The sequence below is a fragment of the Leucopleurus acutus genome, assembly GCF_964270905.1.
Source record: "Leucopleurus acutus genome assembly, chromosome: 8".
Lineage (NCBI taxonomy): Eukaryota > Metazoa > Chordata > Mammalia > Artiodactyla > Delphinidae > Leucopleurus > Leucopleurus acutus.
The window spans coordinates 98,421,348-98,445,955 of record NC_139151.1 but is presented as its reverse complement, the minus strand read 5'-3'; the positions used below and the strand labels follow the sequence as shown (position 1 = coordinate 98,445,955).

The window sequence follows — 24,608 nt, the reverse complement described above, 5'->3', positions numbered from 1 at the left end:
TTCTCCTCGCTGCTTTTAAATAGACAAGGTCTACTTCAACAGCTTCAATTTAGCTATTTCTGTAGAAAAATTACCTAAACACACTTTGCAGTTCCTGGCTGTACTTGCCAGGGTAAAGGGAAGTTCATATTCTGGAAAAGTCTGCTACTTCTCATTTGTTCCTGGGGACTTTTCTTCGTGGAGACAAGGTGAGGACTCATCTCATTGGAGAGAATCGCTGCTTTGTGACACCTGCCTCCTCATTTTCCTCTCACGACAAGGTGGGAAAAATCAAATGCTCTTGCTGGTTTCCAAATGAAGGGCCGAGTTATTTATTGACACTTAGGTTGAAGAAAAGGGAGTCTATTCAATTTGAGAAATAATGCATTGCAGGTACTCTGTATACAGCAGGTGTACTGTGGAAAAAATTCTTGGAAGGATTAAACCAGGTTTCGTTCTAAGCAGATAAGTGATATGGAGGGATTTGGGAAGCTGGTGGGTGAGTGGAAAAGTAATAACATTTGCAAGGAAGGATGCTAATCCAAGTAACATTTATCTAGCACCTAATGTGCCGAGATACTAAGCAAACATCGTTCTATTTAGTCCTTTAGGAAACTTTCTAAAGGAGGTAGCTTTTTCTTTAGATAAAGGTTAACCAGGAAAGTGAAGTAGTCTGTTCAAAGTCAAAGAGGAAATATGCAGAGGAATGTGGACTAGAATGCAGGCCAGATTTACAGTTAATTCGAATCATGTGAAGAAGAAAGTTAATTTAAAAGATTTTATCAATAATGTTACGGCCATAAAATGTCTTTTTATTTTTAAATTTATTTTTGGCTCTGTTGGGTCTTCGTTGCTGTGCGCAGGCTTTCTCTAGCCGTGGCCAGTAGGGGCTATTCTCTGTTGCAGTGCCCGAGCTTCTTATTGCGGCGGCTTCTCTTGTTGCGGAGCACAGGCTCTAGGCTCACAGGCTTCAGTAGTTGTGGCTTGCGGGCTCCAGAGCGCAGGCTCAGTAATTGTGGCTCACGGGCTTAGTTGCTTTGCGGCATGTGGGATCTTACTGGACCAGGGCTCGAACCCATGTCCCCTGCATTGGCAGGTGGATTCTTAACCACTGCACCACCAGGGAAGCCCCCATAAAATGTCTTTCAATATTTTGTTTTCCCTTCTAAATTTATCTTTCTACATCCTTAAAATTCTCGTATATGTTGCATATAGAATATGTGTAAGCAAAGATTTACCTATTATAATCAGGAATTATGTACTGTTTTATGTTCTACATTTTCTCCTTTTATTTTAGTATTCTCCTGTGTATATGTGTGTGTGTGTGTGTCATAGTTACTATGTTAATGGTTCCTAGAGTTGCAGCATACTAAGAGATCATAATTTATGTAATCTTATCCTAGTGCTAGACATCAAGTTTGTGTCTTGTTTGTTCCTATTTGTTAATGTTGTTTTATAAAACTATTCTTTAGAACTTGTTTTCTCTGTTTGAATTGTTCAACATTTTACAAACATTTATAATAAGGCAAAGGCTGGGTCTGAACTGTGGACTTTGCCCTTTGCCAAAGCTAAAAGCTCACCCTGACTGTACAGTGTTCTAGAGCCTCTTCAGGTCTCAGTCTACCCTATTAACTGGACAATATGTTTGTTGGTGGCGGTGGTGGTACTTTCCACTGTGTGTATGTGTGCATGTCTATATGCAGAGCAGTCTCACATTATGTGATTTGCAGGTATTATAACAATGTTACAACCCCAGAAATTTGGCATCAAGCTCATTTTGCCTCTTCTGCTTCATTTTACCTCTTACAAGATGCTTCTGGATAAAAGGTCACATTTGTCTCTCGGAACGTTAGACTTCCACTATCCTGAGGCTCTCAAGGAGATGGAGCCAATGTCTGGAGACATTTTTGTTTTTCACAATTGAGAGTGGAGGTGTTACTACTGATGGCTAGCGGGTAGAGGCCAGGGACATTACTGTATGTTCTACAGTACACAGAATTGCTTTCCACAGCGAAGAATTGTCTGGGCTGGAATAGAAGTAGTGCTAAATGTAAGGAACCCTGCTCTAAACTGATCAAGAAGTTTTTAAAAAGAACATGAATTACCAGTACAGTGTCATCATGAAAAGGTAAATTAAAACCACATGAGATAACTCTTCACATCCATAGTTTAGCTAAAATTTAAGAGACCAGCAGTCCGAAAATGATACAAAAGAACTTATTTACGAAACAGAAACAGACTCACAGACTTAGAAAACAAATTTATGGTTACACAAGGGGAAAGGTGTGGGTGGAGGGATAAATTAGAAGTTTGGGATTAGCAGATACACACTACTACGTATAAAACAGATAATCAATAAGGACCTACTGTATAGCATAGGGAACTCTACTCTGTAATAATTTATATGGGAAAAGAATCTGAATAAGAATAAATATATGTATATGTATAACTGAGTCAGTTTGCTGTACACCTGAAAGCAACACAACACTCTAAGTCAAATACATTCCAATATAAAATAAATTTTTTTAAAATAATAATAAATTAAAAGATAAAAAGACCAACAGTCCAAAGCATTGTTGAAGTGTGGAGTAATTGGAACTCTCATGATTTGCTGGTAGGAATGTAAAATGAAAGAACTACTTAGAAAACACTGTTTAGCCGTTTCTTATATAGTTAAACATATACTTTCCATTCAATCCAGCTATTCCACTCCTAGGTATTTACCTGAGATAAGTGAAAACATATAACCACTACAAAGCTTTTACATGAATATCCATTGTAGTTCTACTTATTATATCCAAAAAAAAGAAAAGAAAAGAGGGCTTCCTTGGTGGCGCAGTGGTTGAGAGTCCGCCTGTCAATGCGGGGGACACGGGTTCCTGCCCCGGTCCGGGAGGATCCCACATGCCGCGGAGCGGCTGGGCCCGTGAGCCATGGCCACTGAGCCTGCGTGTCCGGAGCCTGTGCTCCGCAACGGGAGAGGCCACAACAGTGAGAGGCCCGCATACCACACAAAAAAAAAAAAAAAAGGAAAGAAAAGAAACAACCCAAACACCTATCAACAGATGGATAGATAAATAAATTGTAGTATATTTCTACAATGAAATAATACTCAGAAATAAAAATTAACAAACAACTGTTACGTGATCAAATTGTTTTAATCTTAACATCATTATACCACATGAAAAGTACATAGTATGATTACATTATATTCAATATAAGGCAAACTAATCCATAGTGATTGCTGATCAGTTCCTGAGTAGGCTAGCCGTGGGGAGCAAATGACTACAAAGAGAAACCAAGAAACACAGGGGATGAAAGGTGGTGATGGTTTCATAGGCATACACATGTGTCAAACCCATAGAACTGTACCCTACATATGCTTTTAATTATGCCCATTTAAATTATTCAACAATAAATGTATTTTTAAAAGATATAACCACAGCTATAGTAATGCTGTCAAAGACTCTCCTCTCGTCAAACCAGTAAGTGAACATAGGGAACAAAATGGCCTGTTGGTCCCCAAAGAACTGGAGAGTACCTGGGAGTGTGGGGCAGGATATACACATGGAAAAGTCAAGAATATTCACTCATTCAAGCAATCTCAGATCTGTCCACACAGCAGGTTCCAACAGGTAAATGAGATCTTTGGAACCATAAGCATTTTCCCATTGAAAGTAAGCAACACTGGTTCCATCTCTACAAGTCTGTATCTTAACTGACCATGCCAAAGGGCATATGTTCCTAAAAAGAAGAAAGCCAAGAACATGCTGGACAGAGATCTGGAAAGGTGAAGTGCCTCAGCACAAAAGGACTAAGTACATCAATCTACATTTTTCCTGCTTCCTTCAGGGAATGATAATAATAATGACGTATTAATATTATTCTCTGCTAGGCACTCTGCTAAGAGTTTTACATGCACTTTTTCATTCATTTGGTGCCAGTGCGTGGATTACTTCATTTAATCCTCACATCTATGATTCTTCCCAGGGCACTATTCTAACTGAAGATGTTCATATCGTGGTCTGTGTTTAAGTTACATCCCATTCCTTCAATACAGAAGAACAACCCAATGGACTGATTTGAATTACTGTGTAGTTAACGGCCAGGGACAATATTAATAATAACAATAATAACAATAATAACATTTTGAGTTAATATATGCTGGAAATTTTTCTATTCACTTAATATGTATTAATTCACTTAATTCTCATAGCAATTTTCTAAGATAGGATCTCTTTCCAGAGGATTTGTTAATGAGGAAACCAAGGAACAAGGAAGTCAAGTAACTTTTTGAAGATTACATAGCTTGTTAATGGTGACATTGGGATAATCATGGACAAAGATGCACTTGCATATTTAAAGAATGTGTTTGTTTGATGTGACCGACGGGGTTTAATTTCCAAAATATACAAACAGCTCATACAACTCTATAACAACAGCAACCAAAAAAAAACCCAATCGAAAAATGGGCAGAAAACCTAAATAGACAATTCTCCAAAGAAGAAATACAAATGGTCAACAGGCACATGAAAAGATGCTCAACATCACTAATCATTAGAGAAATGCAAATCAAAACTACAATGAGATATCACCTCACACCAGTCAGAATGGCCACCATTAAAAACTTTACAAATAACAAATGCTGGAGCGAATGTGGAGAAAAGGCAACCCTTGTACACTGTTGGTGGGAATGTAAATTGGTACAGCCACTATGGAAAACAGTATGGAGGTTCCTTAGAAAACTAAAAATCGAATTACCATATGATCCAACAATCCCACTCCTGGGCATATATCCAGAGAAAACTCTAATTCAAAAAGATACAGGAACCCCTATGTTCATAGCAGCACTATTCACAATAGCCAAGGCAGGGAAACAACCTAAATGTCCATCAACAGATGAATGGATAAAGAAGATGTGGTATATATACAATGGAATATTACTCAGCCATAAAAAAGAATGAAATAATGCCATTCGCAGCAACATAGGTGTAAATAGAGATTATTATACTAAGTGAAGTAAGTCAGAAAGAGAAAGACAAATACCATATGATATCACTTCTATGTGGAATCTAAAATATGACACAAATGAACCTATTTATGAAACAGAAACAGACTCACAGACATAGAGAACAGACTTGTGGTTGCCAAGGGGGACGGGGCAAAGGGAGGGATGGAGTGGGAGGTTGGGGTTAGCAGATGTAAACTATTATATACAGAATGGATAAACAACAAGGTCCTACTGTATAGCACAGGGAACTATATTCAATATCCTATGATAAACCACAATGGAAAAGAATATTTTTAAATATATATATATATATATATATCTGAATCACTTTGCTGTACAGCAGAAATTAACACAGCATTGTAAATCAACTATACTTCAATTTAAAAAAAGAATATGTTTGTTAAAATATATGTGTCTTTAATGACTAAAATTCAGGGTAGTATAAGAAAGTGAAGCGAAAATTATCAGAAAGAGAACCCTGTGCTTTCTGCCCGTCTCATCCTTCCTTGGAGTTGGTGAGGACTTTAATGACAGTGACACCAATAAAAGGCACTGAAGGAGGGCTTGGACATAGGTATTAGGATAGAGTCTTCGGTGCTTGTTTCTTTGTGTCTTCTATGAGGTGGCCCTTTCAGGACTTTTATGATGCCCTTCTAAACTCCTGTCCTTCATAGTAAGGCTAGAAATCTATGGTGACTATACTTTCTCCCCCTGTCCCAAAGCAGTTTTCTAGGCAAATTTATCTCACCTGTTATCTTCTAAGGTTCAGGTAAACGTGTGCCAATCTATTTCTATTGGTTCAGTATCTTCTCATTCCTGGCTGTTTCTTGGTCTTCTCTCTAGGCTAAGGTACCTGCGAAGATGCTCCGCTTACAGGGTCCACAGATGCTGCAGATGCTAGAAAAATACTTAAGGAAGAGCCTCCCTGAGTCCTTAAAGGTGAGCATGGGACATTCTTAGGGAACCAAATGGTTGCGTCTTCTTGTAATAGAGGTGAGAAAGAGAATGAGCTTTTACTGAGCACCCATTCTGTGGCAGGAACTCACTCACGCTGCATCTCACATAGCACCTCTTGGCAAGGGAGGTCTATTATACTCATGTCCCAGAAGAGGAAACAGGTCTCAGTAATATGACTTGTCTGATACTTTTAAGTGGCAAAAAAAACGCTCTCTGCAGACTCAAAAACATTTCCTTGATTTCTCTTTAAAAGGTTGATCTAAGTACATACTAATTTTTAAACATTTGTGCCCAAGGCAAGGTTAACCACCATGTACCTTCTTGGAACATTTAATAGGTCAACTCCTATTTCTTTGAAATCCAAAAGATTATGCACTGTCCATGGAGGAGACCTAGAAATAATTATATAGTCTTCATTTTTTTATTGCAGCAAAATTTGTTACAAAGTGGCTGGATTTATGCACGTTTTATTTATATTTTCATTTTTAACATTTAGAGGATTGATGAAACGAGTAAAATGCTTTTCTTTCATTTTTTATTTTTTGGCCATGCATCTTGTGGAATCTTAGTTCCCCGACCCAGGATTGAACCCAAGCCCTTGGCAGTGAAAGCGTGGAGTCCTAACCACTGGGCCGCCAGGGAAGTCCCTAAACTGCTTTTTAAAAGCTCCTTTTACACCTAAAGATAGAATCTTAAGACACATGCAACCACTGCCCAGCACCGGCACCAATGGGGACCTCGAGGTCAGAACAACGCCAGTGCAGTTCATTAGTGGCAATAAAAAGCACTTATAGCCCTTACCTCATCCCAGCCACTGGGCTTTATCTGTGAACTCATATAAACTTCAAAACTCCCATATGAGGAGGGTGTCACTCTTCTCCCTATGTTGTAGATGATGCATCTGACGAAGGAAACTTAAATAACTTGCCCAACTGGTTACTGTTGAGGCCAGAAATATAATCCATTTACCCGATTTCAACTCACCTGAGCCTACCTGTATGCTTTGAGCGAAATAGGTCCTCCACTTCAGATGCTGTTAAGAATGAGGAGAAACTGGATCTCTCATGTATTGTTGGTGGGAATGTGAGACGGTACAGCCACTCTTGAAAAGCAATTTGTAAGTTTCTAACTAATCTTGCAACCAGCACACAACCAGCAATTACAGTCCTGCGCATTTGCCCCAGACAAATACAAGTTTATTTTCACACAAAACTATGTACATGAATGTCTATAACAACCTTATCCATAATAGTCAAAACAACTCAGATGTCCTTCCATAGGCGAATGGCTAAATGAACGGGGGTACATCCATACTGTGGAATGCTACTAAACGACAAAGAAGAAAGGACCTATTGATACCTGCCACAATCTGGACGACGCTCCAGAAAATTATGCTGAGTAAACAAAAAGCCAATCCCAAGGGATGACACGCTACATGAGTCCATTAATATAAAATTCTTGAAATAACAAAATTATAGAAGTGGAGAAGAGATTGATGGTTGCTGGAGGTGAAGGAGGACGTGAGCAGTGGAGGGTAACGGGTGTGACTCTAAAGAGCAATACGAGTGATGCTCGTGATGATGAAACTGTTCCACATCTTGACCGTATCAATGTCAAAACCCTGGTTGTGGTATTCTACCGGCACAGAGACACTAGGTCTCTGTACTTTACCAAGTTCACACAGTAAGTAACCAGGGTTTTATTCCAGGCAGGTTAACCCTTGAAGCCAAGTACTAACTGTTACGCTCATCCACTGGGCATAACGCCTTGGACATTGGTCGATAAAGTTACATATTTCAATTTCTATTATTAGTTTTGTCAAGAACATGCACCATAATCCTACCATGGGAGTTAGGTTGATGACAGTGACATCGCATTCGTTCTGTGGCTAAAAGGGCAGACTCAGCGTCCAGCCTGCCTGGGTCTGTGCCTACCTCTTCCATCATCAAGCTGTATGTCAACACCACATCACTTAACTTTTACATGCTTCTGTTTTCTCATACAAAAAGGGAGTAATGAGGGACTTCCCTGGTGACCCACGGTTAGGACTTGGTGCTTTCACTGCCCAGGGCCTGGGTTCGATCCCTGGTGGGGGAACTAAGATCCCACAAGCCACGCAGCCAAAATAAAAGGAAGGGAGTAATGAGAGCTCTAACCTCTTGGGGTTATTGTCAGGATGAGAAGACTTTATGTTGAACAGGTGGAACTGTGCCTTGCACATGGAGAAGATATGCAAATATTAGCCACTGTTATTACACATCAGACCATAAATTTACAGTGGGGTGAATTGTGGATGCATCTTAGGTGAGGCTAATGCTTTGAAAGGCCTGGCATAATTTGGGGTGAGTTGAATCTATTCACTTTTCTCAATCTTAACCATTTGTAAACCATCCTTTTACTCTGGGAAAAAGAAAGGTAAGCATTCTTCTACGGGTAGACTATCTGGCTTTATTTTTATTTGCTATGAAAGGACCAAAGAGACAATTGTCCCTGACCTTTAATTACTATAGCCTCCACTTATTGGTAGGAAATATTTACCTTTACCAGAGGATAATTTAAAAATATATGTTAAAAAGCCTTAAACATGTAGATAACTTTAGGCCCAGCAATCTCCCTTCTAAAAACCTTCCTTAAGCAAATATCAGGTACATATGCAAAGATTTCTGCAAAAAGATATTCTTTGAAGGGCCATTGTTTACACTGAAAAGTTGGAAACACCTGGAGTGGAGTGTATCTGATATTTTTCATTTTTTGTGAAGTTTGTTGCGTGTGTACATGAATAGAAGGAAATTTATTAAAGATTTTATTAAATTCTACAATGGGAGAGTTCATAACTTTTATTCATAAATTTCATTGGTCTGAATATTTTCTATATGAATATATATATATATATATTTTTTCTTTTTGCGGTACGCGGGCCTCTCACTGTTGTGGCCTCTCCCGTTGCGGAGCACAGGCTCTGGACACGCAGGCTCAGCTGCCATGGCTCACGGGCCCAGCCGCTCCGCGGCATGTGGGATCCTCCCGGACCGGGGCATGAACCCGTGTCCCCTGCAACGGCAGGCGGACTCCCAACCACTGCGCCACCAGGGAAGCCCTATATGAATATTTTTTAAAGATATATTTATTGGGGCAAAAATTAGAACCAATAAACGGTCTGCAGAAATTCTCATTAGGTGCCTTCTAATCAAAAAATTTCATTATTTCATAGAAATAAACCTTGCCCTGATCAAACGAGGCACTTTGCCATCCCTTCCTAATAAGCTGACCCTCTCACTTTGTCCGGATACTGCAGGTTTATGGGACCACCTTCCACATGAACCAGGGAAACCCTTTCAAGCTACAGGCCCTGGTGGACAGGTGGCCTGATTTTAATACAGTGGTTATCCGCCCTCAGGAGCAGGTAAGGTGCCAGATGTGGAATGAATATGCATGTATGTTCGTATTTGCTATGTGCTTACCATGCACCTGGCAATGTGGTAGACCCTGGGATTATAGAAATGAATCGAGGTGTTGGTTAACAAGTCCTTGTCCTCAAAAAGCCCACAGCCTGGAGGAGATTATAGATAAATACACAGGTAAATTACAGCGTCGTGTGAAACAGGCAGGATCAAAACACAGATAGCATCCTGCTGCTGCTTAAGACCAAACACACTTTGTCATTTCTTGCACCCAGTTTGTGGGAATAGAGGCAACCAGTGGGAGGTTGTGGTAATGTAGGATTATGTAGATGGTCACTTTTGTTAAAGGTATCAAAGGAGAATTTCCCAGGCTAGAATTCTGCATTGTAATAAATGAAACCCATTTTAAACTCTTAACCCAAGGGGGAAAAAATATTTCCTACCTTTTAAAAACACCAGTTTTGAAACCACACCAACTCATTCATGCTAACTCAAAACTTCTCATTGTGATACTGTCTTCCCATTGAGATACTGCAGGGTGTTATAACCTACTGTCATCAATAAAACAAATAAAACAGGGCAGGAAAAAGACTATATGTGGTAGAGGTTGCAGGGAGAGGATCAGAAATGCTTCTTAGTAGAAATTTTACCAAAACTGGATGTTGAAGGCAAATAAGATTTTTTACATGGTGGCAGGGAAGGACTGCCCTCAAAGCAGAGGAAATAGTAGTTGCAAGCCATAAGGTCTGAAATAACAGAGTGAACTAAGGAAAACTGAGGAGCAAATGACATAGTTGGAATTGTCGTTTACATATTGTATGATAATTTTTTAATTAGTGAAATTGAATAGCTAAGACATTTCAAAAATAAAACATATAATGATATTTTAAAATATCAAGTAAAAATCTAAAATTTTAATATAAATGTATTTTATAGAACTTATATAGAAGTGAAATTGGTAAGAAATATTATTCAAAATAACCAAAGTAAATAATCTGAAAATGAAGACTTTTAATTATTGATAGAAACCTGAGCTACTTTCAAAAATACAGTCTTAAAAATAAGAGTTGTCCAGCTTTACGAGCGATTATTGACATATAAGATTTTGTAAGTATAAAATGTACAATGTGTAGATTTGATACACATATATCATTAAATGATTCCCACCATAGCTTTAGCTAACACTCCATCAGGTCACATAATTACCATTTCTTTTTTTTGGTGAAAACATTCAAGATCTACTTTCTTAGAGACTTTCAAGTACAGTTGACCCTTGAACAACATGGGCTTGAACTGCACGAGTCCACTTCTATGCGGATTCTTTTCAATAATTACATGCTACAGTACGACACCATCTGAGGACGGTTGAATCTGTGGATGCAGAACAGCAGATACAAGGGCTGACTGTAAAGCTATATGTGCGGATTTTCAATTGCATGGAGCGTTGGGGTCCATAACCCCTGCATTGTTCAAGGGTCAACTGTATATAATACAGCCTTGTTAACTATAATCCCCATACTGTATATTAGATCCTCAGAATTTATTTATCTATCTGGTACAAACTAGAAGTTTGTACCTTTTGATATCTCCGCGTTTCCCCCACCTAGGCCTCCCCAGCCTCTAGTAACCACCATCCAACTCTCTGTATCTATGATTCAGCTTTTTAAGATTCCACACATAAAGAAGATCATACAGTATTTGTCTTCCTCTGTCTGACTGATTTCACTTAGCATAACGCCTACAAGGTCTATCCATGTTGGCACAAACGGCAGGAGTTACTTCTTTCTTGTGGCTGACTGAAATTCCATTGTAAAGATATGCCACATTTTCTTTATCCATTCATTTTTTTCCCATACTTTGGCTATTGTGAATAATGTTGCAATGAACATGGAGTGCAGGTATCTCTTTGAGATCCTGTTTTCATTTGCTTTGGCTATATACCCAGAATGGGATTCCTGATTCATATGACAGTTCTATTTTTAATTTTTGGAGGAATCTCTGTACTGTTTACATAGTGGCTACACCAATTTACGTTCCCACCAACAGTGCACAGGGCTCCCTTTTCTCCAGAGCTTCCCCAGTACTTGTTATCTCTTGTCCTTTTCTTTCTTTTTTTTTTTTTAAATTAATTAATTTATTTGTATTTTTATTTTTGGCTGTGTTGGGTCTTCGTTTCTGTGTGAGGGCTTTCTCTAGTTGCGGCAAGCGGGGGCCACTCTTCATCGCGGTGTGCGGGCCTCTTACTATCGTGGCCTCTCTTGTTGCGGAGCACAGACTCCAGCCACGCAGGCTCAGTAGTTGTGACTCACGGGCCCAGTTGCTCCGCAGCATGTGGGATCCTCCCAGACCAGGGCTCGAACCCATGTCCCCCACACTGGCAGGCAGACCCCCAACCACTGCGCCACCAGGGAAGCCCATCTCTTGTCCTTTTGATGATAACCATTCTGGTATGTATGTGGTCTTGATTTGCATTTACCTGATAATTAGTGATGTAAAGCACTTTTTCATGTATCTGTTGGCCATTTGTATGTCAATTCCTCTGCCCATTTTTAATGGGATTGTTTGGGGTTTTTTATATTATATTGTATGAGTTTTTAAAATATGTTTTGGGTACTAGCCCCTTATCTGATATGTGATTTGAAAGTATTTTCTCCCATTTGATAGGTGTCTCTTCATTTTGTTGATTTTTTCTTTTGCTGTGCAGAAGCTTTTTAGTTTGATGTAGTCCCAATTATTGATTTTTTGCCTTCTTTACTTGTGCTTTTGGTGTCATATCCAAAACATCGTTGCCAAGATCAATGTCAAAGGAGCTTTATCTCTATATTTTCTTCTAGGTTTTTAAAGTTTCAGTACTTATGTTTAAGGCTTCAGTCCATTTTGAGTTAACTTTTTGAGTGGTGTAAGATTCGTTCTTCTGCAAGTGTTTATTAAGCTTTCCCAATACCATTTATTAAAGAGACTATTCTTTCCTGATTGAGTGTTCTTGGCTCCCTTGTCAAATATTAGTTGATAATATATGTGAGAGCTTATTTCTGGGCTCTCAATTCCATTCCATTTGTCTATGTGTCTATTTTCATGCCAATACCTTACTGTTTTGATTTCTACAGCTTTGTAGTATAGTTTGAAATCAGAAAGTATGAAGCCTCCATATTTGTTCTTATTTCTCAGGATTGCTTTGTCTAGTCAATCTTTTGTGGTTCCATATAAGTTTTAGGATTTTTTTTCTATTTCTGTGAAAATGCTATTGGAATTTTGATAGAGGTTGCATTGAATCTACAGATGGCTTTGGGTAATATGATTATTTTAACAAAATTAATTCTTTCAATCCATGAAACCTTAACCAATTCATTAACCATAAATCCAAATGTATATCTTTCCATTTGTTTATGTCTTCTTCAATTTCTTTCATCAAAGTTCTGTAATAGGGCTTCCCTGGTGGCGCAGTGGTTGAGAGTCCGCCTGCCGATGCAGGGGACATAGGTTCGTGCCCCAGTCCGGGAAGATCCCACATGCCGTGAAGCGGCTGGGCCTGTGAGCCATGGCCGCTGGGCCTGCGCATCTGGAGCCTGTGCTCCGCAACGGGAGAGGCCACACTAGTGAGAGGCCCATGTACCGAAAAAAAAAAAAAAAGTTCTGTAATAGCCTTCTTTTTTCTCTTGTTATCATTCTTGGCTTAAAGTCTATATTGTCTGACACAAATATAGCTATTCCTGCTCTCTTTTGGTTTCCATTTGTATGGTATGCCGTTTTCATCCCTTCACTTTGAGCCTATGTGTTTCCTTAAAGCTTAAAGTCTCATAGGCAACACAGAGTTGATCTTTTTTTTTTTTTAAATCCATCTAGCTACTCTATATATTTTGATTGGAGAATTGAATCAATTTACACTTAGAGTACTTATTGACAGGTAAGAACTTATTAATGCCACCCTATTGTTTTCTGCTGTTTTGTAGTCCTCTTGTTCTTTTCTTCCTCTTGCAACTTTCCTTTGTGAACTGATGATTTTCTGTGGTGGTAAACTTTGATTCTTTTCTCTTATCTTTTGTAAATCTACTGTAGGTTTTTGCTTTGTGATACCATGAGGCTTATGTAAAACATATTATAAATATAACAGTCTATTTTACTCTGATAACAATTTAACTTTGATTGCATACAAAAACTCTATCCTTTTGCTCCCTCCATTTTATGTTTTTAAATGTCACTATTTATATATTTTTTATATTGGATATCCAGTAACAAATTATTGTAGCTATAGATATTTTAATATTTTGTCCTTTAATCTTTATACTAGAGTTAAGTGGCTAAAAACCATAACATTACTATATGAGAATATTCTGAATCTGACTATATGCTTACTTTTACCAGTATGCTGTATATTTTCATATGTTTTTATGTTACTAATTAGCATCCTTTCCTTTCAGTGTGAAGAACTCCTTTTGGCATTTCTTTTTTTTTTTTTTAAGAAGGAATCGGAACATTTTATTCGAGCCAAATTTGAGGATTATAACCTGGGAAGAGCATCTCAGAAAGCTCTGAGAACTGTTCCCCTTTCAGTATTTCTTATAAGGCAGGTCTTTTGGTGATGAACTTCCTCAGTTTTTGTTTGTTCATGAAAGTTAGTGAAACATCGAAAAAAATATTCCAATTCTTTCTTAAAAAAAAAAAAGAAAAGAAAAGCTAAAAGGAGTTCTTCAAGCTGAAAGGAAAGGATGCTAATTAGTAACATAAAAACATGAAAATATACAGCATACTGGTAAAAGTAAGCATATAGTCAGATTCAGAATACTCTCATATAGTAATATGGTTTTTAGCCACCTAACTCAAGTATAAAGATTAAAGGACAAAATATTAAAATATCTATAGCTACAATAATTTGTTAATAGATGTCCAATAAAAAAACAAATATCACAAACAAATAGTGATAGCAAGATATTAAAAATGATATCTTGCTATCTTTTCTGAAGAACAACTTTGCTGGGTAAAGTATTTTTGGTTGGCAGTTTCTTTCTTTCAGCACTTTGAATATATTGCCCCATCTTCTCATGGCTTGCAAGGTCTCTGAGAAATCTGCTGATAGCCTTTTGGGGGGTTTTGACAGTTTTATTATAATGTGTCTAAGAGAGGTTCTCTTTAAGTTGACTGGTGACCTACGAGCTTCATAAACTTGTGTATCCAAATTTCTCTCAAGATTTGGGAAGTCCTCAGCCATTATTTCTTTAAATAAACTTTCTTCCCCCTTGGAAGTTTTTTATTATTATTATTATTTTACGGTACGCGGGTCTCTCACTGTTGTGGCCTCTCCCGTTGCGGAGCACAGGCTCCGAACGCGCAGGCCCAGCGGCCATGGCTCACGGGCCCAGCCGCTGCACGGCACGCAGGATCCTCCCGGACCGGGGCACGAACCCACGTCCCCTGCATCAGCAGGTGGACTCTCAACCACTGCGCCACCAGCGAAGCCCCTTTTTCAAGCTTCTTAATGAGTTTCATGGAGGGATAGAAAAATAATTTTAAATGGATCATTTTTGCTTGGTTTGAAAATTTAAAGCAATAACTGAGTTAGGAGTAGTATTGTTCAGGACATTTTTCATTTTTAATTGAATCAGGGACTTGATTGACTTGAATCAGGGACTTAATTGACTTGATCTCATAATGTAAATAATCCTTCAATAAAATCAATACAACGAAAAAGCTAATATTTTAGTATTTAAAAGTGTCATAAGATAATGGAACCCTGAAAACGAATATGGCAATCACTAAATACAAGCATTCTGGTTGATTCGACTTTTCCCAACCCAAACAGGAGATGACAGATGACCTTGATCACTACACCAATACTTACCAAGTCTACTCCAAGGACCCTAAGAAATGTCAGGAATTCCTTGGTTTGCCAGAAGTCATCAACTGGAAGCAACATTTGCAGATTCAAAGTAAGGGAACTGGGATGTGTGCTGGCTACTGAGATCTCCCATGTCTGTATCTGTAGTGTCACTTTTCATTTCGAATGACAGCCCTACATCCTCTATATCTTTGCTCCAAGTCCTAGACACTCAGCCTGCTGTCCATTCTTTCTCTCAGCTGCCACCACTACCTCCATAGTTGTTAGTTCACAAGCTTATTTGGGAGCTTCCCAGGTGAAATCTGAAACCAGCCCCCATGTACATGTATGGCAAGGAGAGACCTAAGAAAGGGGCAAACTACTTCCAATTGGTAGGTGGCAAGTTTAATAAGCAGGGGAACTTCCAGGCTTGTTTCCTGCAGGAGACTGCAGGATGAGTATATCACCTCACCCACCTGCCAAAATCTTAAACATTTATATAGTGGCCTTAACTGGGTTCAGGCATGTACCCAATCCAGATATCTCAACACCACATTTCAATCTCAAGGCTGTGTCCTGGAGCAGCTTCTGGGAGCTGGGAAGGCAAGTGGGAAGCACCTTCCAAGGAGGGGAGGGAGTGGGGAACCTCCAATTGCCTGGGTCCAGCTCATGAGTCAACAGGTAGCACGTCTTCTTGATGACCTCCTCCAACAGTAGTGAATTAGAACTTGAAGACTGCAGTACATGGGGTTTACATAGGAAATCATGAATAACATAATTTCTTAATAGCTAAGGATTCGTGGTTTATTCCAGGATCTATTAGGGAGATTGAATATGGGAGCAGAGCTTTCCTTCTGTCTCATCTCCGTTTTATCATTGTCTTATTTACGAAGGAGGAATTTAGTAGTTAAGAATGTATTTGGGAATTCCCTGGCGGTCCAGTGGTTAGGACTCTGTGATCTCACTGCCAGAGGCCCGGCCCAGGTTCGATCCCTGGTCGGGGAACTAAGATTCCACAACAAAGATCTCCCAAGCTATTGTGCGGCCAGAAAAAAAAAAAAAGTATTCTCTGGAGTCAGACTACCTAAAATTGTGACCTTGTTGGGCCTGTTAGTAGTTATGTGATCTAAGGCAAGGAACAACCTCTCTGTGGATCAGTTCCTTATATATAAAAATAAGGATTAGGGCTTCCCTGGTGGCGCAGTGGTTGAAAGTCCGCCTGCCGATGCAGGGACACGGGTTCGTGCCCCAGTCCGGGAAGATCCCACATGCCGTGAAGCGGCTGGGCCTGTGAGCCATGGCCGCTGAGCCTGCGCATCCGGAGCCTGTGCTCCGCAACGGGAGAGGCCACAACAGTGAGAGTCCCACGTACCAAAAAAAAAAAAAAAAAAAAGAGGATTAGAATAGTACCCAAAACATAAGCCATTTAAAGATTGAATAAGATCTTGAATGAGAAGTGCTCAGCACCATGGCTGATTTTATCAGTTAGGTTTTCAAACCATCCCCAGAGAGTGACTGCAAACCACAGTCATTTATTAGCTCACGATTTTGTGGGTCAGCAATTTGGACTAGGCTCAGCTGAGTGATTCTTCTGCTGGTCTCTCCTAGATTCACCCATGTAGCTGCAGTCAGCTGGGGGTTTTCAGTGAGCTGGTAGGACTAAGTCAGCCATAATCTCAAGTTTGGCTGTTAACGCTGGCTTTGTCTGTGCTGGCTACTGACTGTGCTGATCAAGTGGCTTGGGCGGTGTATAGAAGTCACAGGTTCTCAAGAGCAGAGAGAAAAGGCAAACCTCCAGGCATAGTCACTTTTCAAGCTTTTTACTGATTCATATTTGCTATTTTTCTATTGGCCAAAGCAAGTTTCATGGTCAAGCCCATAGTCAGTTAAGAAGAAAAAAATCAAGATAGTGAAGAGGAACAAACTCTGTAGCAGCAATCTACTACACTGAGTGCATAGAATTTTTCAATCAATTTTGATTATCTTTATACCTCATCTTCTTTGATGGTCATAACTGTACTGTGATGTATTCAGGAATTGTAGTATTATCCCAGTTTTGAATTATTTTTAAATATGAGAGTGATTTGCCATTATCCCACAGAAGTCTTTTCATGATGGGACACGAGTTTTAATAATTCGAAACCTGCAAACTTTGCAGCCGTTGGACAGCTTTTTCCTGACACTTAAAGGAACAGTGATATCTCATATAATTCATTTCCTCCATCTAGGTTCACAGTCCAGCCTGGATGACGTGATAAACAATCTTGCGGCTATTAAATTGGGCAAGGTGAAGCGAACACAGTGCTTTCTCTACATGGTCTCTGAGACAACAAAGAAATTGGCTACTTCCTTGCTGGATGCAAAAAACGTATCACCCAATGGTGATAAATACAAGTCCATGTAAGTCTGAAAGAAGTTGCTCTGGGGAATTCCCTGGTGGTCCAGTGGTTAGGACTCTGCACTTTCACTGCCTGCCTAGGGCAGAGGTTCAATCCCTCTGGTCTGGGAACTAATTAAGATCCCGCCCGCAGGCTGCGCGGTGCGGCAAAAAACAAAAACAAAACAAAACGAAAAAGGAAGAAGCCTCATAGCTGTCACCACTGAATTAGCCAGCACATTCTAGGACAGTCGCAGAAAAGCACAACGAACTGGAGCGCCTTTAAACAGCAGAAATTTATTCTTACAGTTCTGGAGGCCGGAAGTGCCAAGTCCATGGGCTGGCGAGCCTCTGTTCCCTTCAAAGCCTCTAGGAGGGAATCCTTCCTTGCCTCTTCCAGATTCTGGTGGCTCTAGGCATTCCTTGGCTTGTGGCTTTGATACCAACCAGGGTTCTTGGCCTTCCCCAATCAATAGAAACTGATTAGAGGCCAGACAAGAAGTTCAGGTAAGGCTCGATTGGGGCCCCTGCTGCAGCAGTGGGGAGAGAGAAGAAACCACAGGTTCCCTTGCTTGCCTGCTGGCTGAAGCAGGGGGTCGAGCTGGCTCCTTATATGGGGTGAGGGTAGGGGTGTGTCCAGGGGTCGGGCCAGAGGGCTGGCTTAGGTGTTTTGCTCACCCCTTTGGTGGTGTTGTGTGCAGGGGGCATGCGCAGTACCCAGCTTTTGCTCCCGACACCCTGTTTTTTGCTCCTGGCTCTTCAGAAGTGGGAATTGGGCGTTTTGGGTCTTTTTGTCCCTTTGTCCATAATTTGCCCCAAGTGCACATGCACACAGTTATTTTTAGTTTCTTTGCATTTTGTTGCCCGAGGAGAAGTTTGTCCAGGTGCAAGCATTGTAGCACTGCAGCAAAGGGTTCCAGGTCCCAGCCTGTCTCAGCTTCATCACTCTCATTTCTGAATTTGCCTTCACATGGGCTTCTCTGTGTGTGTCTGTGTCTTTTCTTCTGTCTATTATAAGGACACTTTTTATTGGATTAAAGGCCCACTAGATAATCCAGGATGACTTCATGTTGGGATCCTCAATGTACTTACACCTGCAAGGATGCTTTTTCTGAATAAGGTCACATTTTCCGGTTCCAGGTGGGCACACCTTTCGAGTGGACACACCATTCAACCCACTATACCTCTTACCTTCTCTTCCACCTTTTGCTTTGGTCTCCTAACCATCCATTTTCTGCCAAGCAGCCAGAGTAATCTTTTTTTTAAAAAAAATGCACATTAGACCATGTTCTTCCCCTGCTTAAAAGACTCGAGTACTTCCCATCTCACTTGGAAATAATTCGGAACTCCAACATGACCCTATAAGAGCCAACACCCATCTACTTTTTAGACCTCATCTCCTCTCTTGCTTACTGCCCCCAGCAACATTGGTCTTCCTCCTGCCATCGATCATTGTAAGCTCAGGCTTTTTTGTTTTTAAATTATATTTTATTTTATTTTTTATACAGCAGTTCTTATTAGTTATCTATCTTATATGTATTAGTGTATATATGTCAATCCCAATCTCCCACTTCATCCCACCCCCCATCCCCCTTTCCCCCACTGCTGTGCATATGTTTGTTCTCTACATCTGTGTCTCTATTTCTGCCTTGCAAACAGGTTCATCTGTACAATTTTTCTAGATTCCACATATATGCATTAATATACGATATCTGTTTTTCTCTTTCTGACTTACTTCACTCTATATGACAGACTCTAGGTCCATCCACATCTCTACAAATGACCGATTTTCGTTCCCTTTTATGACTGATTAATATTCCATTGTATATATGTACCACATCTTCTTTATCCATTCGTCTGTCGGTGGGCATTTAGGTTGCTTCCATGACCGGGCTATTGTAAATAATGCTGCAATGAACATTGGGGTGCGTGTGTCTTTTTGAATTATGGTTTTCTCTGGGTATAGGCCCAGTAGTGGGATTGCTGGGTCATATGGTAATTTTATTTCTAGTTTTTTAAGGAACCTCCATACTGTTCTCCATAGTGGCTATATCAATTTACATTCCCACCAACAGTGCAAGAGGGTTCCCTTTTCTCCACACCCTCTCCAGCATTTGTTGTTTGTAGATTTTCTGATGACGCCCATTCTAACTGGTGTGAGGTGGTACCTCATTGTAGTTTTGATTTGCATTTCTCTAATAATTAGTGATGTTGAGCAGCTTTTCATGTGCCTCTTGGCCATCTGTATGTCTTCTTTGGAGAAATGTCTATTTAGGTCTTCTGCCCATTTTTTGATTGGGTTGTTTGTAAGCTCAGGCCTTTTGAGTCAGCTTTTCCCTCTGCCATCACCCCACCCAATCCTGACACACATGACTTCTTTTGCTGTTCAGAACTGCTCAAATGTCACCTTCCAGAGAGTCCAGGCTAGACCACTCCACCTAAAATCACTTCCCAGTTATTTTCCACACATGACCACTTTTATTTTCTTTGTAGCACTTATGATTATTTGAAATTAGGTAATTTAGTTAACCATCTTACTTACTGGATGTTTGAACTCTCCCCAACAACGTTGCAAACCCACGAGAGAGAGCAGGTACCTTCCCTGTCTTGTTCACTGATAGATCTTCCACAGCTAAAACAGTGCCTGGTATATAGTAGGTATTTAATAAATGTGTTCAGTAAATTCACTTGACAAAAAAATTTTTCCAATAAAGAGAATTTCAACAAATAATATATTTTCCCCCATTGATGTCCAGTCTAACACTGAATAGAACTGAACACTGATGGTGGCGATTTGAGCTAAAGATGCCCAGTCCCATGGCCTTCCGTCTGTACTCCTGGGAGAGTTTTATTCACTTTGTATCAAAGAATCTCTCTGGATCCCCTTGTCTGCACTGTAGGATAAACAGGATGGGAGATATTATCCCCATTTTCCTGACAGAAAACAGACTCAGATGATGAGATAGCTTGTTCAGGTCCCATGGATGGTTAAGGGCATAGTGAGCTTGAGTCTAGATCTCCTAGTTTCACCTTGTGGGCTCTTTCCAGGACACCTCCCAAAGCCCCTTTACAGCCTGCAGATGCCATCAGATTCAGTGTTCTGTGCCTTGGGGGCTGCCTGCACTTCATGTCACTGCCCCTTTCTGGACTTCAGCCTCCCCACTTGTTCAACATGGTAGCCAAGGACCTTTGGACATCAACATTTTAAGCTCTGGCTTCACTGCTTGCTAGCGTGTGCTTTGGGGCACTTGTTTATATCTCTGCAACGTTTTCCTTCTGTGTAAAATAAGGATAAGAACACCTGCCCTATCTAGGTTGGAAAGTTGCAGCGGAGGCCAAGTGAAACAATTGTAGCTAATTTCTGTAGAGGATTTATTATCTGCCAGGTGCTTGTTCTAAGCCCCTACATCCATTGACTCATTTAAGCCTCACAATGATTCTATAAAGGAGGTGTGATTATCATCCTTATTTATTAGATGAAGAAATAGAGGAAGTAGGAAATGAAGTAATCAGCCCCAAATCACCCAAGGAGTCAGATTATGAATCCAGACAGCCTGGCTACAGAGCACTTATGCTTAAGTATGCTCCTATTCCCCTCTCAGAACAATTGGGGCAGGGGACAAATAAAATACTCCACAGTACATGTGATATTGTTACCGAGCCAAACTTGGGTCCACTTGCAGTAAAGCCAATCTACTGACACCAGGTTGTGGTGAAGGAAAGTACAGCATTTATTGCAGGGCACCAAGCAAGGAGAATGGGCAGCTCATGCTCAAAGGACTCGAACTCCCCAATGGCTTTCAGGGAAGGGGTTTTAAAGTCAGTGTGAGGGAGGTTGCTGCAGGGTTGTGGTCAGCTTGTGCACAATTCTTGGATTGGTTGGCATCAAGGTGAAGTTTCAAGCATCATCAACCTCCTGGCTTCAACCAGTCTATGTTCTTGAGGTGAGCAGTTTTCATCTGGTGGGGATATGCTTCCTATAAAAACAACTTAGAAATGTGTGTCAGGCCCTTATCAATATCTTGCAGAGAACTGTGAGTTCAGTGATTCTGCCATGTGGCAGATTTATAGTCTAAATTGTTACCAGTTTCTCAGCCCAACAGCTCTTCTGTTTCTAGATCTTCACATTTTCTAATCATTAACTCTGTTAGCCTTTTGACACTCAAGGGAGGCCTGGGAGACTAAAGCAAAAGGTTTTTATTTCAAAGGACAGGGATAAACAGGCTTGTATACAGTTTCAATATTATGAGCTATTCTTTCCCCTTGTTCCCAATAGCCATCAAAAGGTGTTGAAACTCTCATCCCTGGATCCTACCCATGCTGCCTTGGTGAATAAATTTTGGCATTTTGGTGGCAATGAGAGGAGCCAGCGGTTCATCGAGCGCTGTATCCGGACCTTCCCCACCTTCTGCCTGCTGGGGCCTGAGGGGACCCCTGTATCCTGGGCCCTAATGGACCAGACAGGAGAGCTGCGGATGGCAGGCACCATACCTGAGTACCGGGCCCAGGGCCTCATCACCTACCTCATCTATGTCCAGGTTCAGGCTCTAGACAAACTTGGCTTCCCCATGTATTCCCATGTAGATAGGGCCAATCACATCATGCAAAAACTGAACTTCAAGCTGCAGAATATCTCTGTGTCCAGTGACTGGAACCAGTGGAACTTTGTGCCTCTGTGAAGCAGACCTGAACACAAGACAGTGTTGAATGGACAGGGCATGTGGCTGGAGGAGCTGATGGGTGATGGAGAGAGGAGAGAGGGAATAAAATGTAATCAATGGTAATGAAGGGTCCTGAGCTCTGAGGAAGCAGTGATGGGTAGTGAACAGGATAGCCTCAGTCTCTGTGCTCAAATACCTCCCAGGATTCCCTTAATTTCCTCAGTAGGAAACAGGCCAGGCACCCCAGCTGTCGGGCTGGTACAGCTCCTACACTTCCAGCATCCTAGTCATGCTTTATATTTAGTTGCATGCTTTTCTGCATTGTTCTTCCTGGAACTACTAGCTCACTGACCCTTTCCAATTTGCCAGAAGGATTGTAATAATTTGTGGGTTCTAGGACTTTTTCCCTCTGGCTTTCTACGTGTTGTTTTTAATTGACTATAGAGTCACATGTCTTCTGAGTAGCTCTTTGAATATCCTCCTTTCCCAGGTCACTTCTTAAGCCTTGTATTATAATCACATGAAATATACTATACACACATACCACACATTTCTATATCTATAGATATAGAGAGTGTGTGTGTGTGTGTGTGTGTATAATGCAGCAGAGATAATTAAAACAAAAAGACTGACTGGCATTAATATCTTCTTTTGCAACTCCTACTTCAGGAAAGAGATACTAACGTTGTTTCTGTCCTCTGAAATTGCACAAGGTGAGAGCTGGGAGTTTCAGATTTACTGGGGGCTTACTGAGGACTAGTCTGGGAAACAGTTTCTCAGATAGCTCTGAGGAACTCCTCCATAGAGGTAAGGGGGAAAAGAATGGTACAAATGAACTTATTTACAAAATAGAAACAGACTCACAGATTTAGAGAAGGAATTTATGGTTACTGGGGTGGGGTGGGGGAGGGGGAAGAGTGGGAGAGGGGATGTTTAGGGAGCTTGGGATTGACATGTACACACTGCTATATTTAAAATGGATAATCAGTCCTAGCCACGGCAATCAGAGAAGAAAAAGCAATAAACGTAATAAAAATTGGAAATGAAGAAGTAAAACTGTCACTATTTGCCAGTGACATGATACTATACATAGAAAATCCTAAAGATGCCACCAGAAAACTACTAGAACTAATCAATGAATTTGGTAAGGTTGCAGGATACAAAATTAATGCACAGAAATCTCTGGCATTCCTACACACCAACAACGAAAAATCAGAAAGAGAAATTAAGAAATCACTCCCATTTACCATTGTAAGAAAAAGGATAAAATATCTAGGAATAAACCTGCTTAAGGAGGTGAAAGACTTGTACTCAGAAAACGATAAAACACTGATGAAAGAAATCAAAGATGACATAAACAGATGGAGAAATATACAATGTTGTTGGATTGGAAGAATCAATATTGTGAAAATGACTATACTGCCCAAAGCAATCTACAGACTCAGTGCAATCCCTATCAAACTACCAATGGTATTCTTCACAGAATTAGAACAAAAAATCTTATAATTCGTATGGAAACACAAAAGACCCCGAATAGCCAAAGCAATCTTGAGAAAGAAAAACAGAGTTGGAGAAATCAGGCTCCCTGACTTCAGACTATACCACAAAGCTACAGTAATCAAGACAGTATGGTACTGGCACAAAAACAGAAATACAGGCCAATGGTACAGGATAGAATGCCCAGAGATAAACCCACGCACATATGGGCACCTAATTTATGACAAAGGAGGCAAGAACATACAATGGAGAAAAAACAGCCTCTTCAATAAGTGGTGCTGGGAAAACTGGACAGCTACATGTAAAAGAATGAAATTAGAACACTCCCTAACATCATACACAAAAATAAACTCAGAATGGATTAAAGACTTAAATGTAAGACCAGACACTATAAAACTTTTAGAGGAAAACATAGGAAAAACAAACACTCTTTGACATAAACCACAGCAAGAGCTTTTCTGACCCACCTCCTAGAGTGACAGAAATAAAAACAAAAATAAACAAGTGGAACTTAATTAAACTTAAAAGCTTTTGCACAGCAAAGGAAACCATAAACAATACAAAAAGACAACCCTCAGAATGGGAGAAAATATTTACAAATGAAACAACAGACAAAGGATTAATCTCCAAAATATACAAACAACTCATGGAGCTCAATATCAGAAAAACGAACAATCCAGTTAAAAAATGGGCAGAAGACCTAAATAGACATTTCACCAAGGAAGACATACAGATGGCCAAGAGGCACATGAAAAGATGCTCAACATCACTAATTATTAGAGAAATGCAAATTAAAACAACAATGAGGTATCACCACACGCCAATCAGAATGGTCATTATAAAAAAGCTAGAAACAATAATTACTGGAAAGGGTGTGGTGAAAAGGGAACCCTCCTACACTGTTGGTGGGAAT

The 24,608-nt window shown here is 40.2% G+C and overlaps 1 protein-coding gene across 2 annotated transcripts; it reads left to right on the top strand.

Moving 5' to 3' along the window:
• On the top strand, positions 1-23,051 carry LOC309965828 (glycine N-acyltransferase-like). 2 transcript variants are annotated; one of them, XM_082845610.1, is made up of 6 exons: positions 1-188; positions 5,834-5,929; positions 9,243-9,350; positions 15,146-15,272; positions 17,389-17,560; positions 21,814-23,051. In XM_082845610.1, the coding sequence occupies exons 2-6, from the start codon at positions 5,852-5,854 to the stop codon at positions 22,214-22,216; spliced, it is 888 nt and encodes a 295-aa protein (XP_082701736.1). In that variant the 5' UTR covers positions 1-188; positions 5,834-5,851; the 3' UTR covers positions 22,217-23,051. The 2 variants fall into 2 exon arrangements, with proteins under 2 accessions (XP_082701736.1, XP_082701735.1); XM_082845609.1 differs by having other exon boundaries at positions 1-260.
• Positions 23,052-24,608: the final 1,557 nt, after the last annotated feature.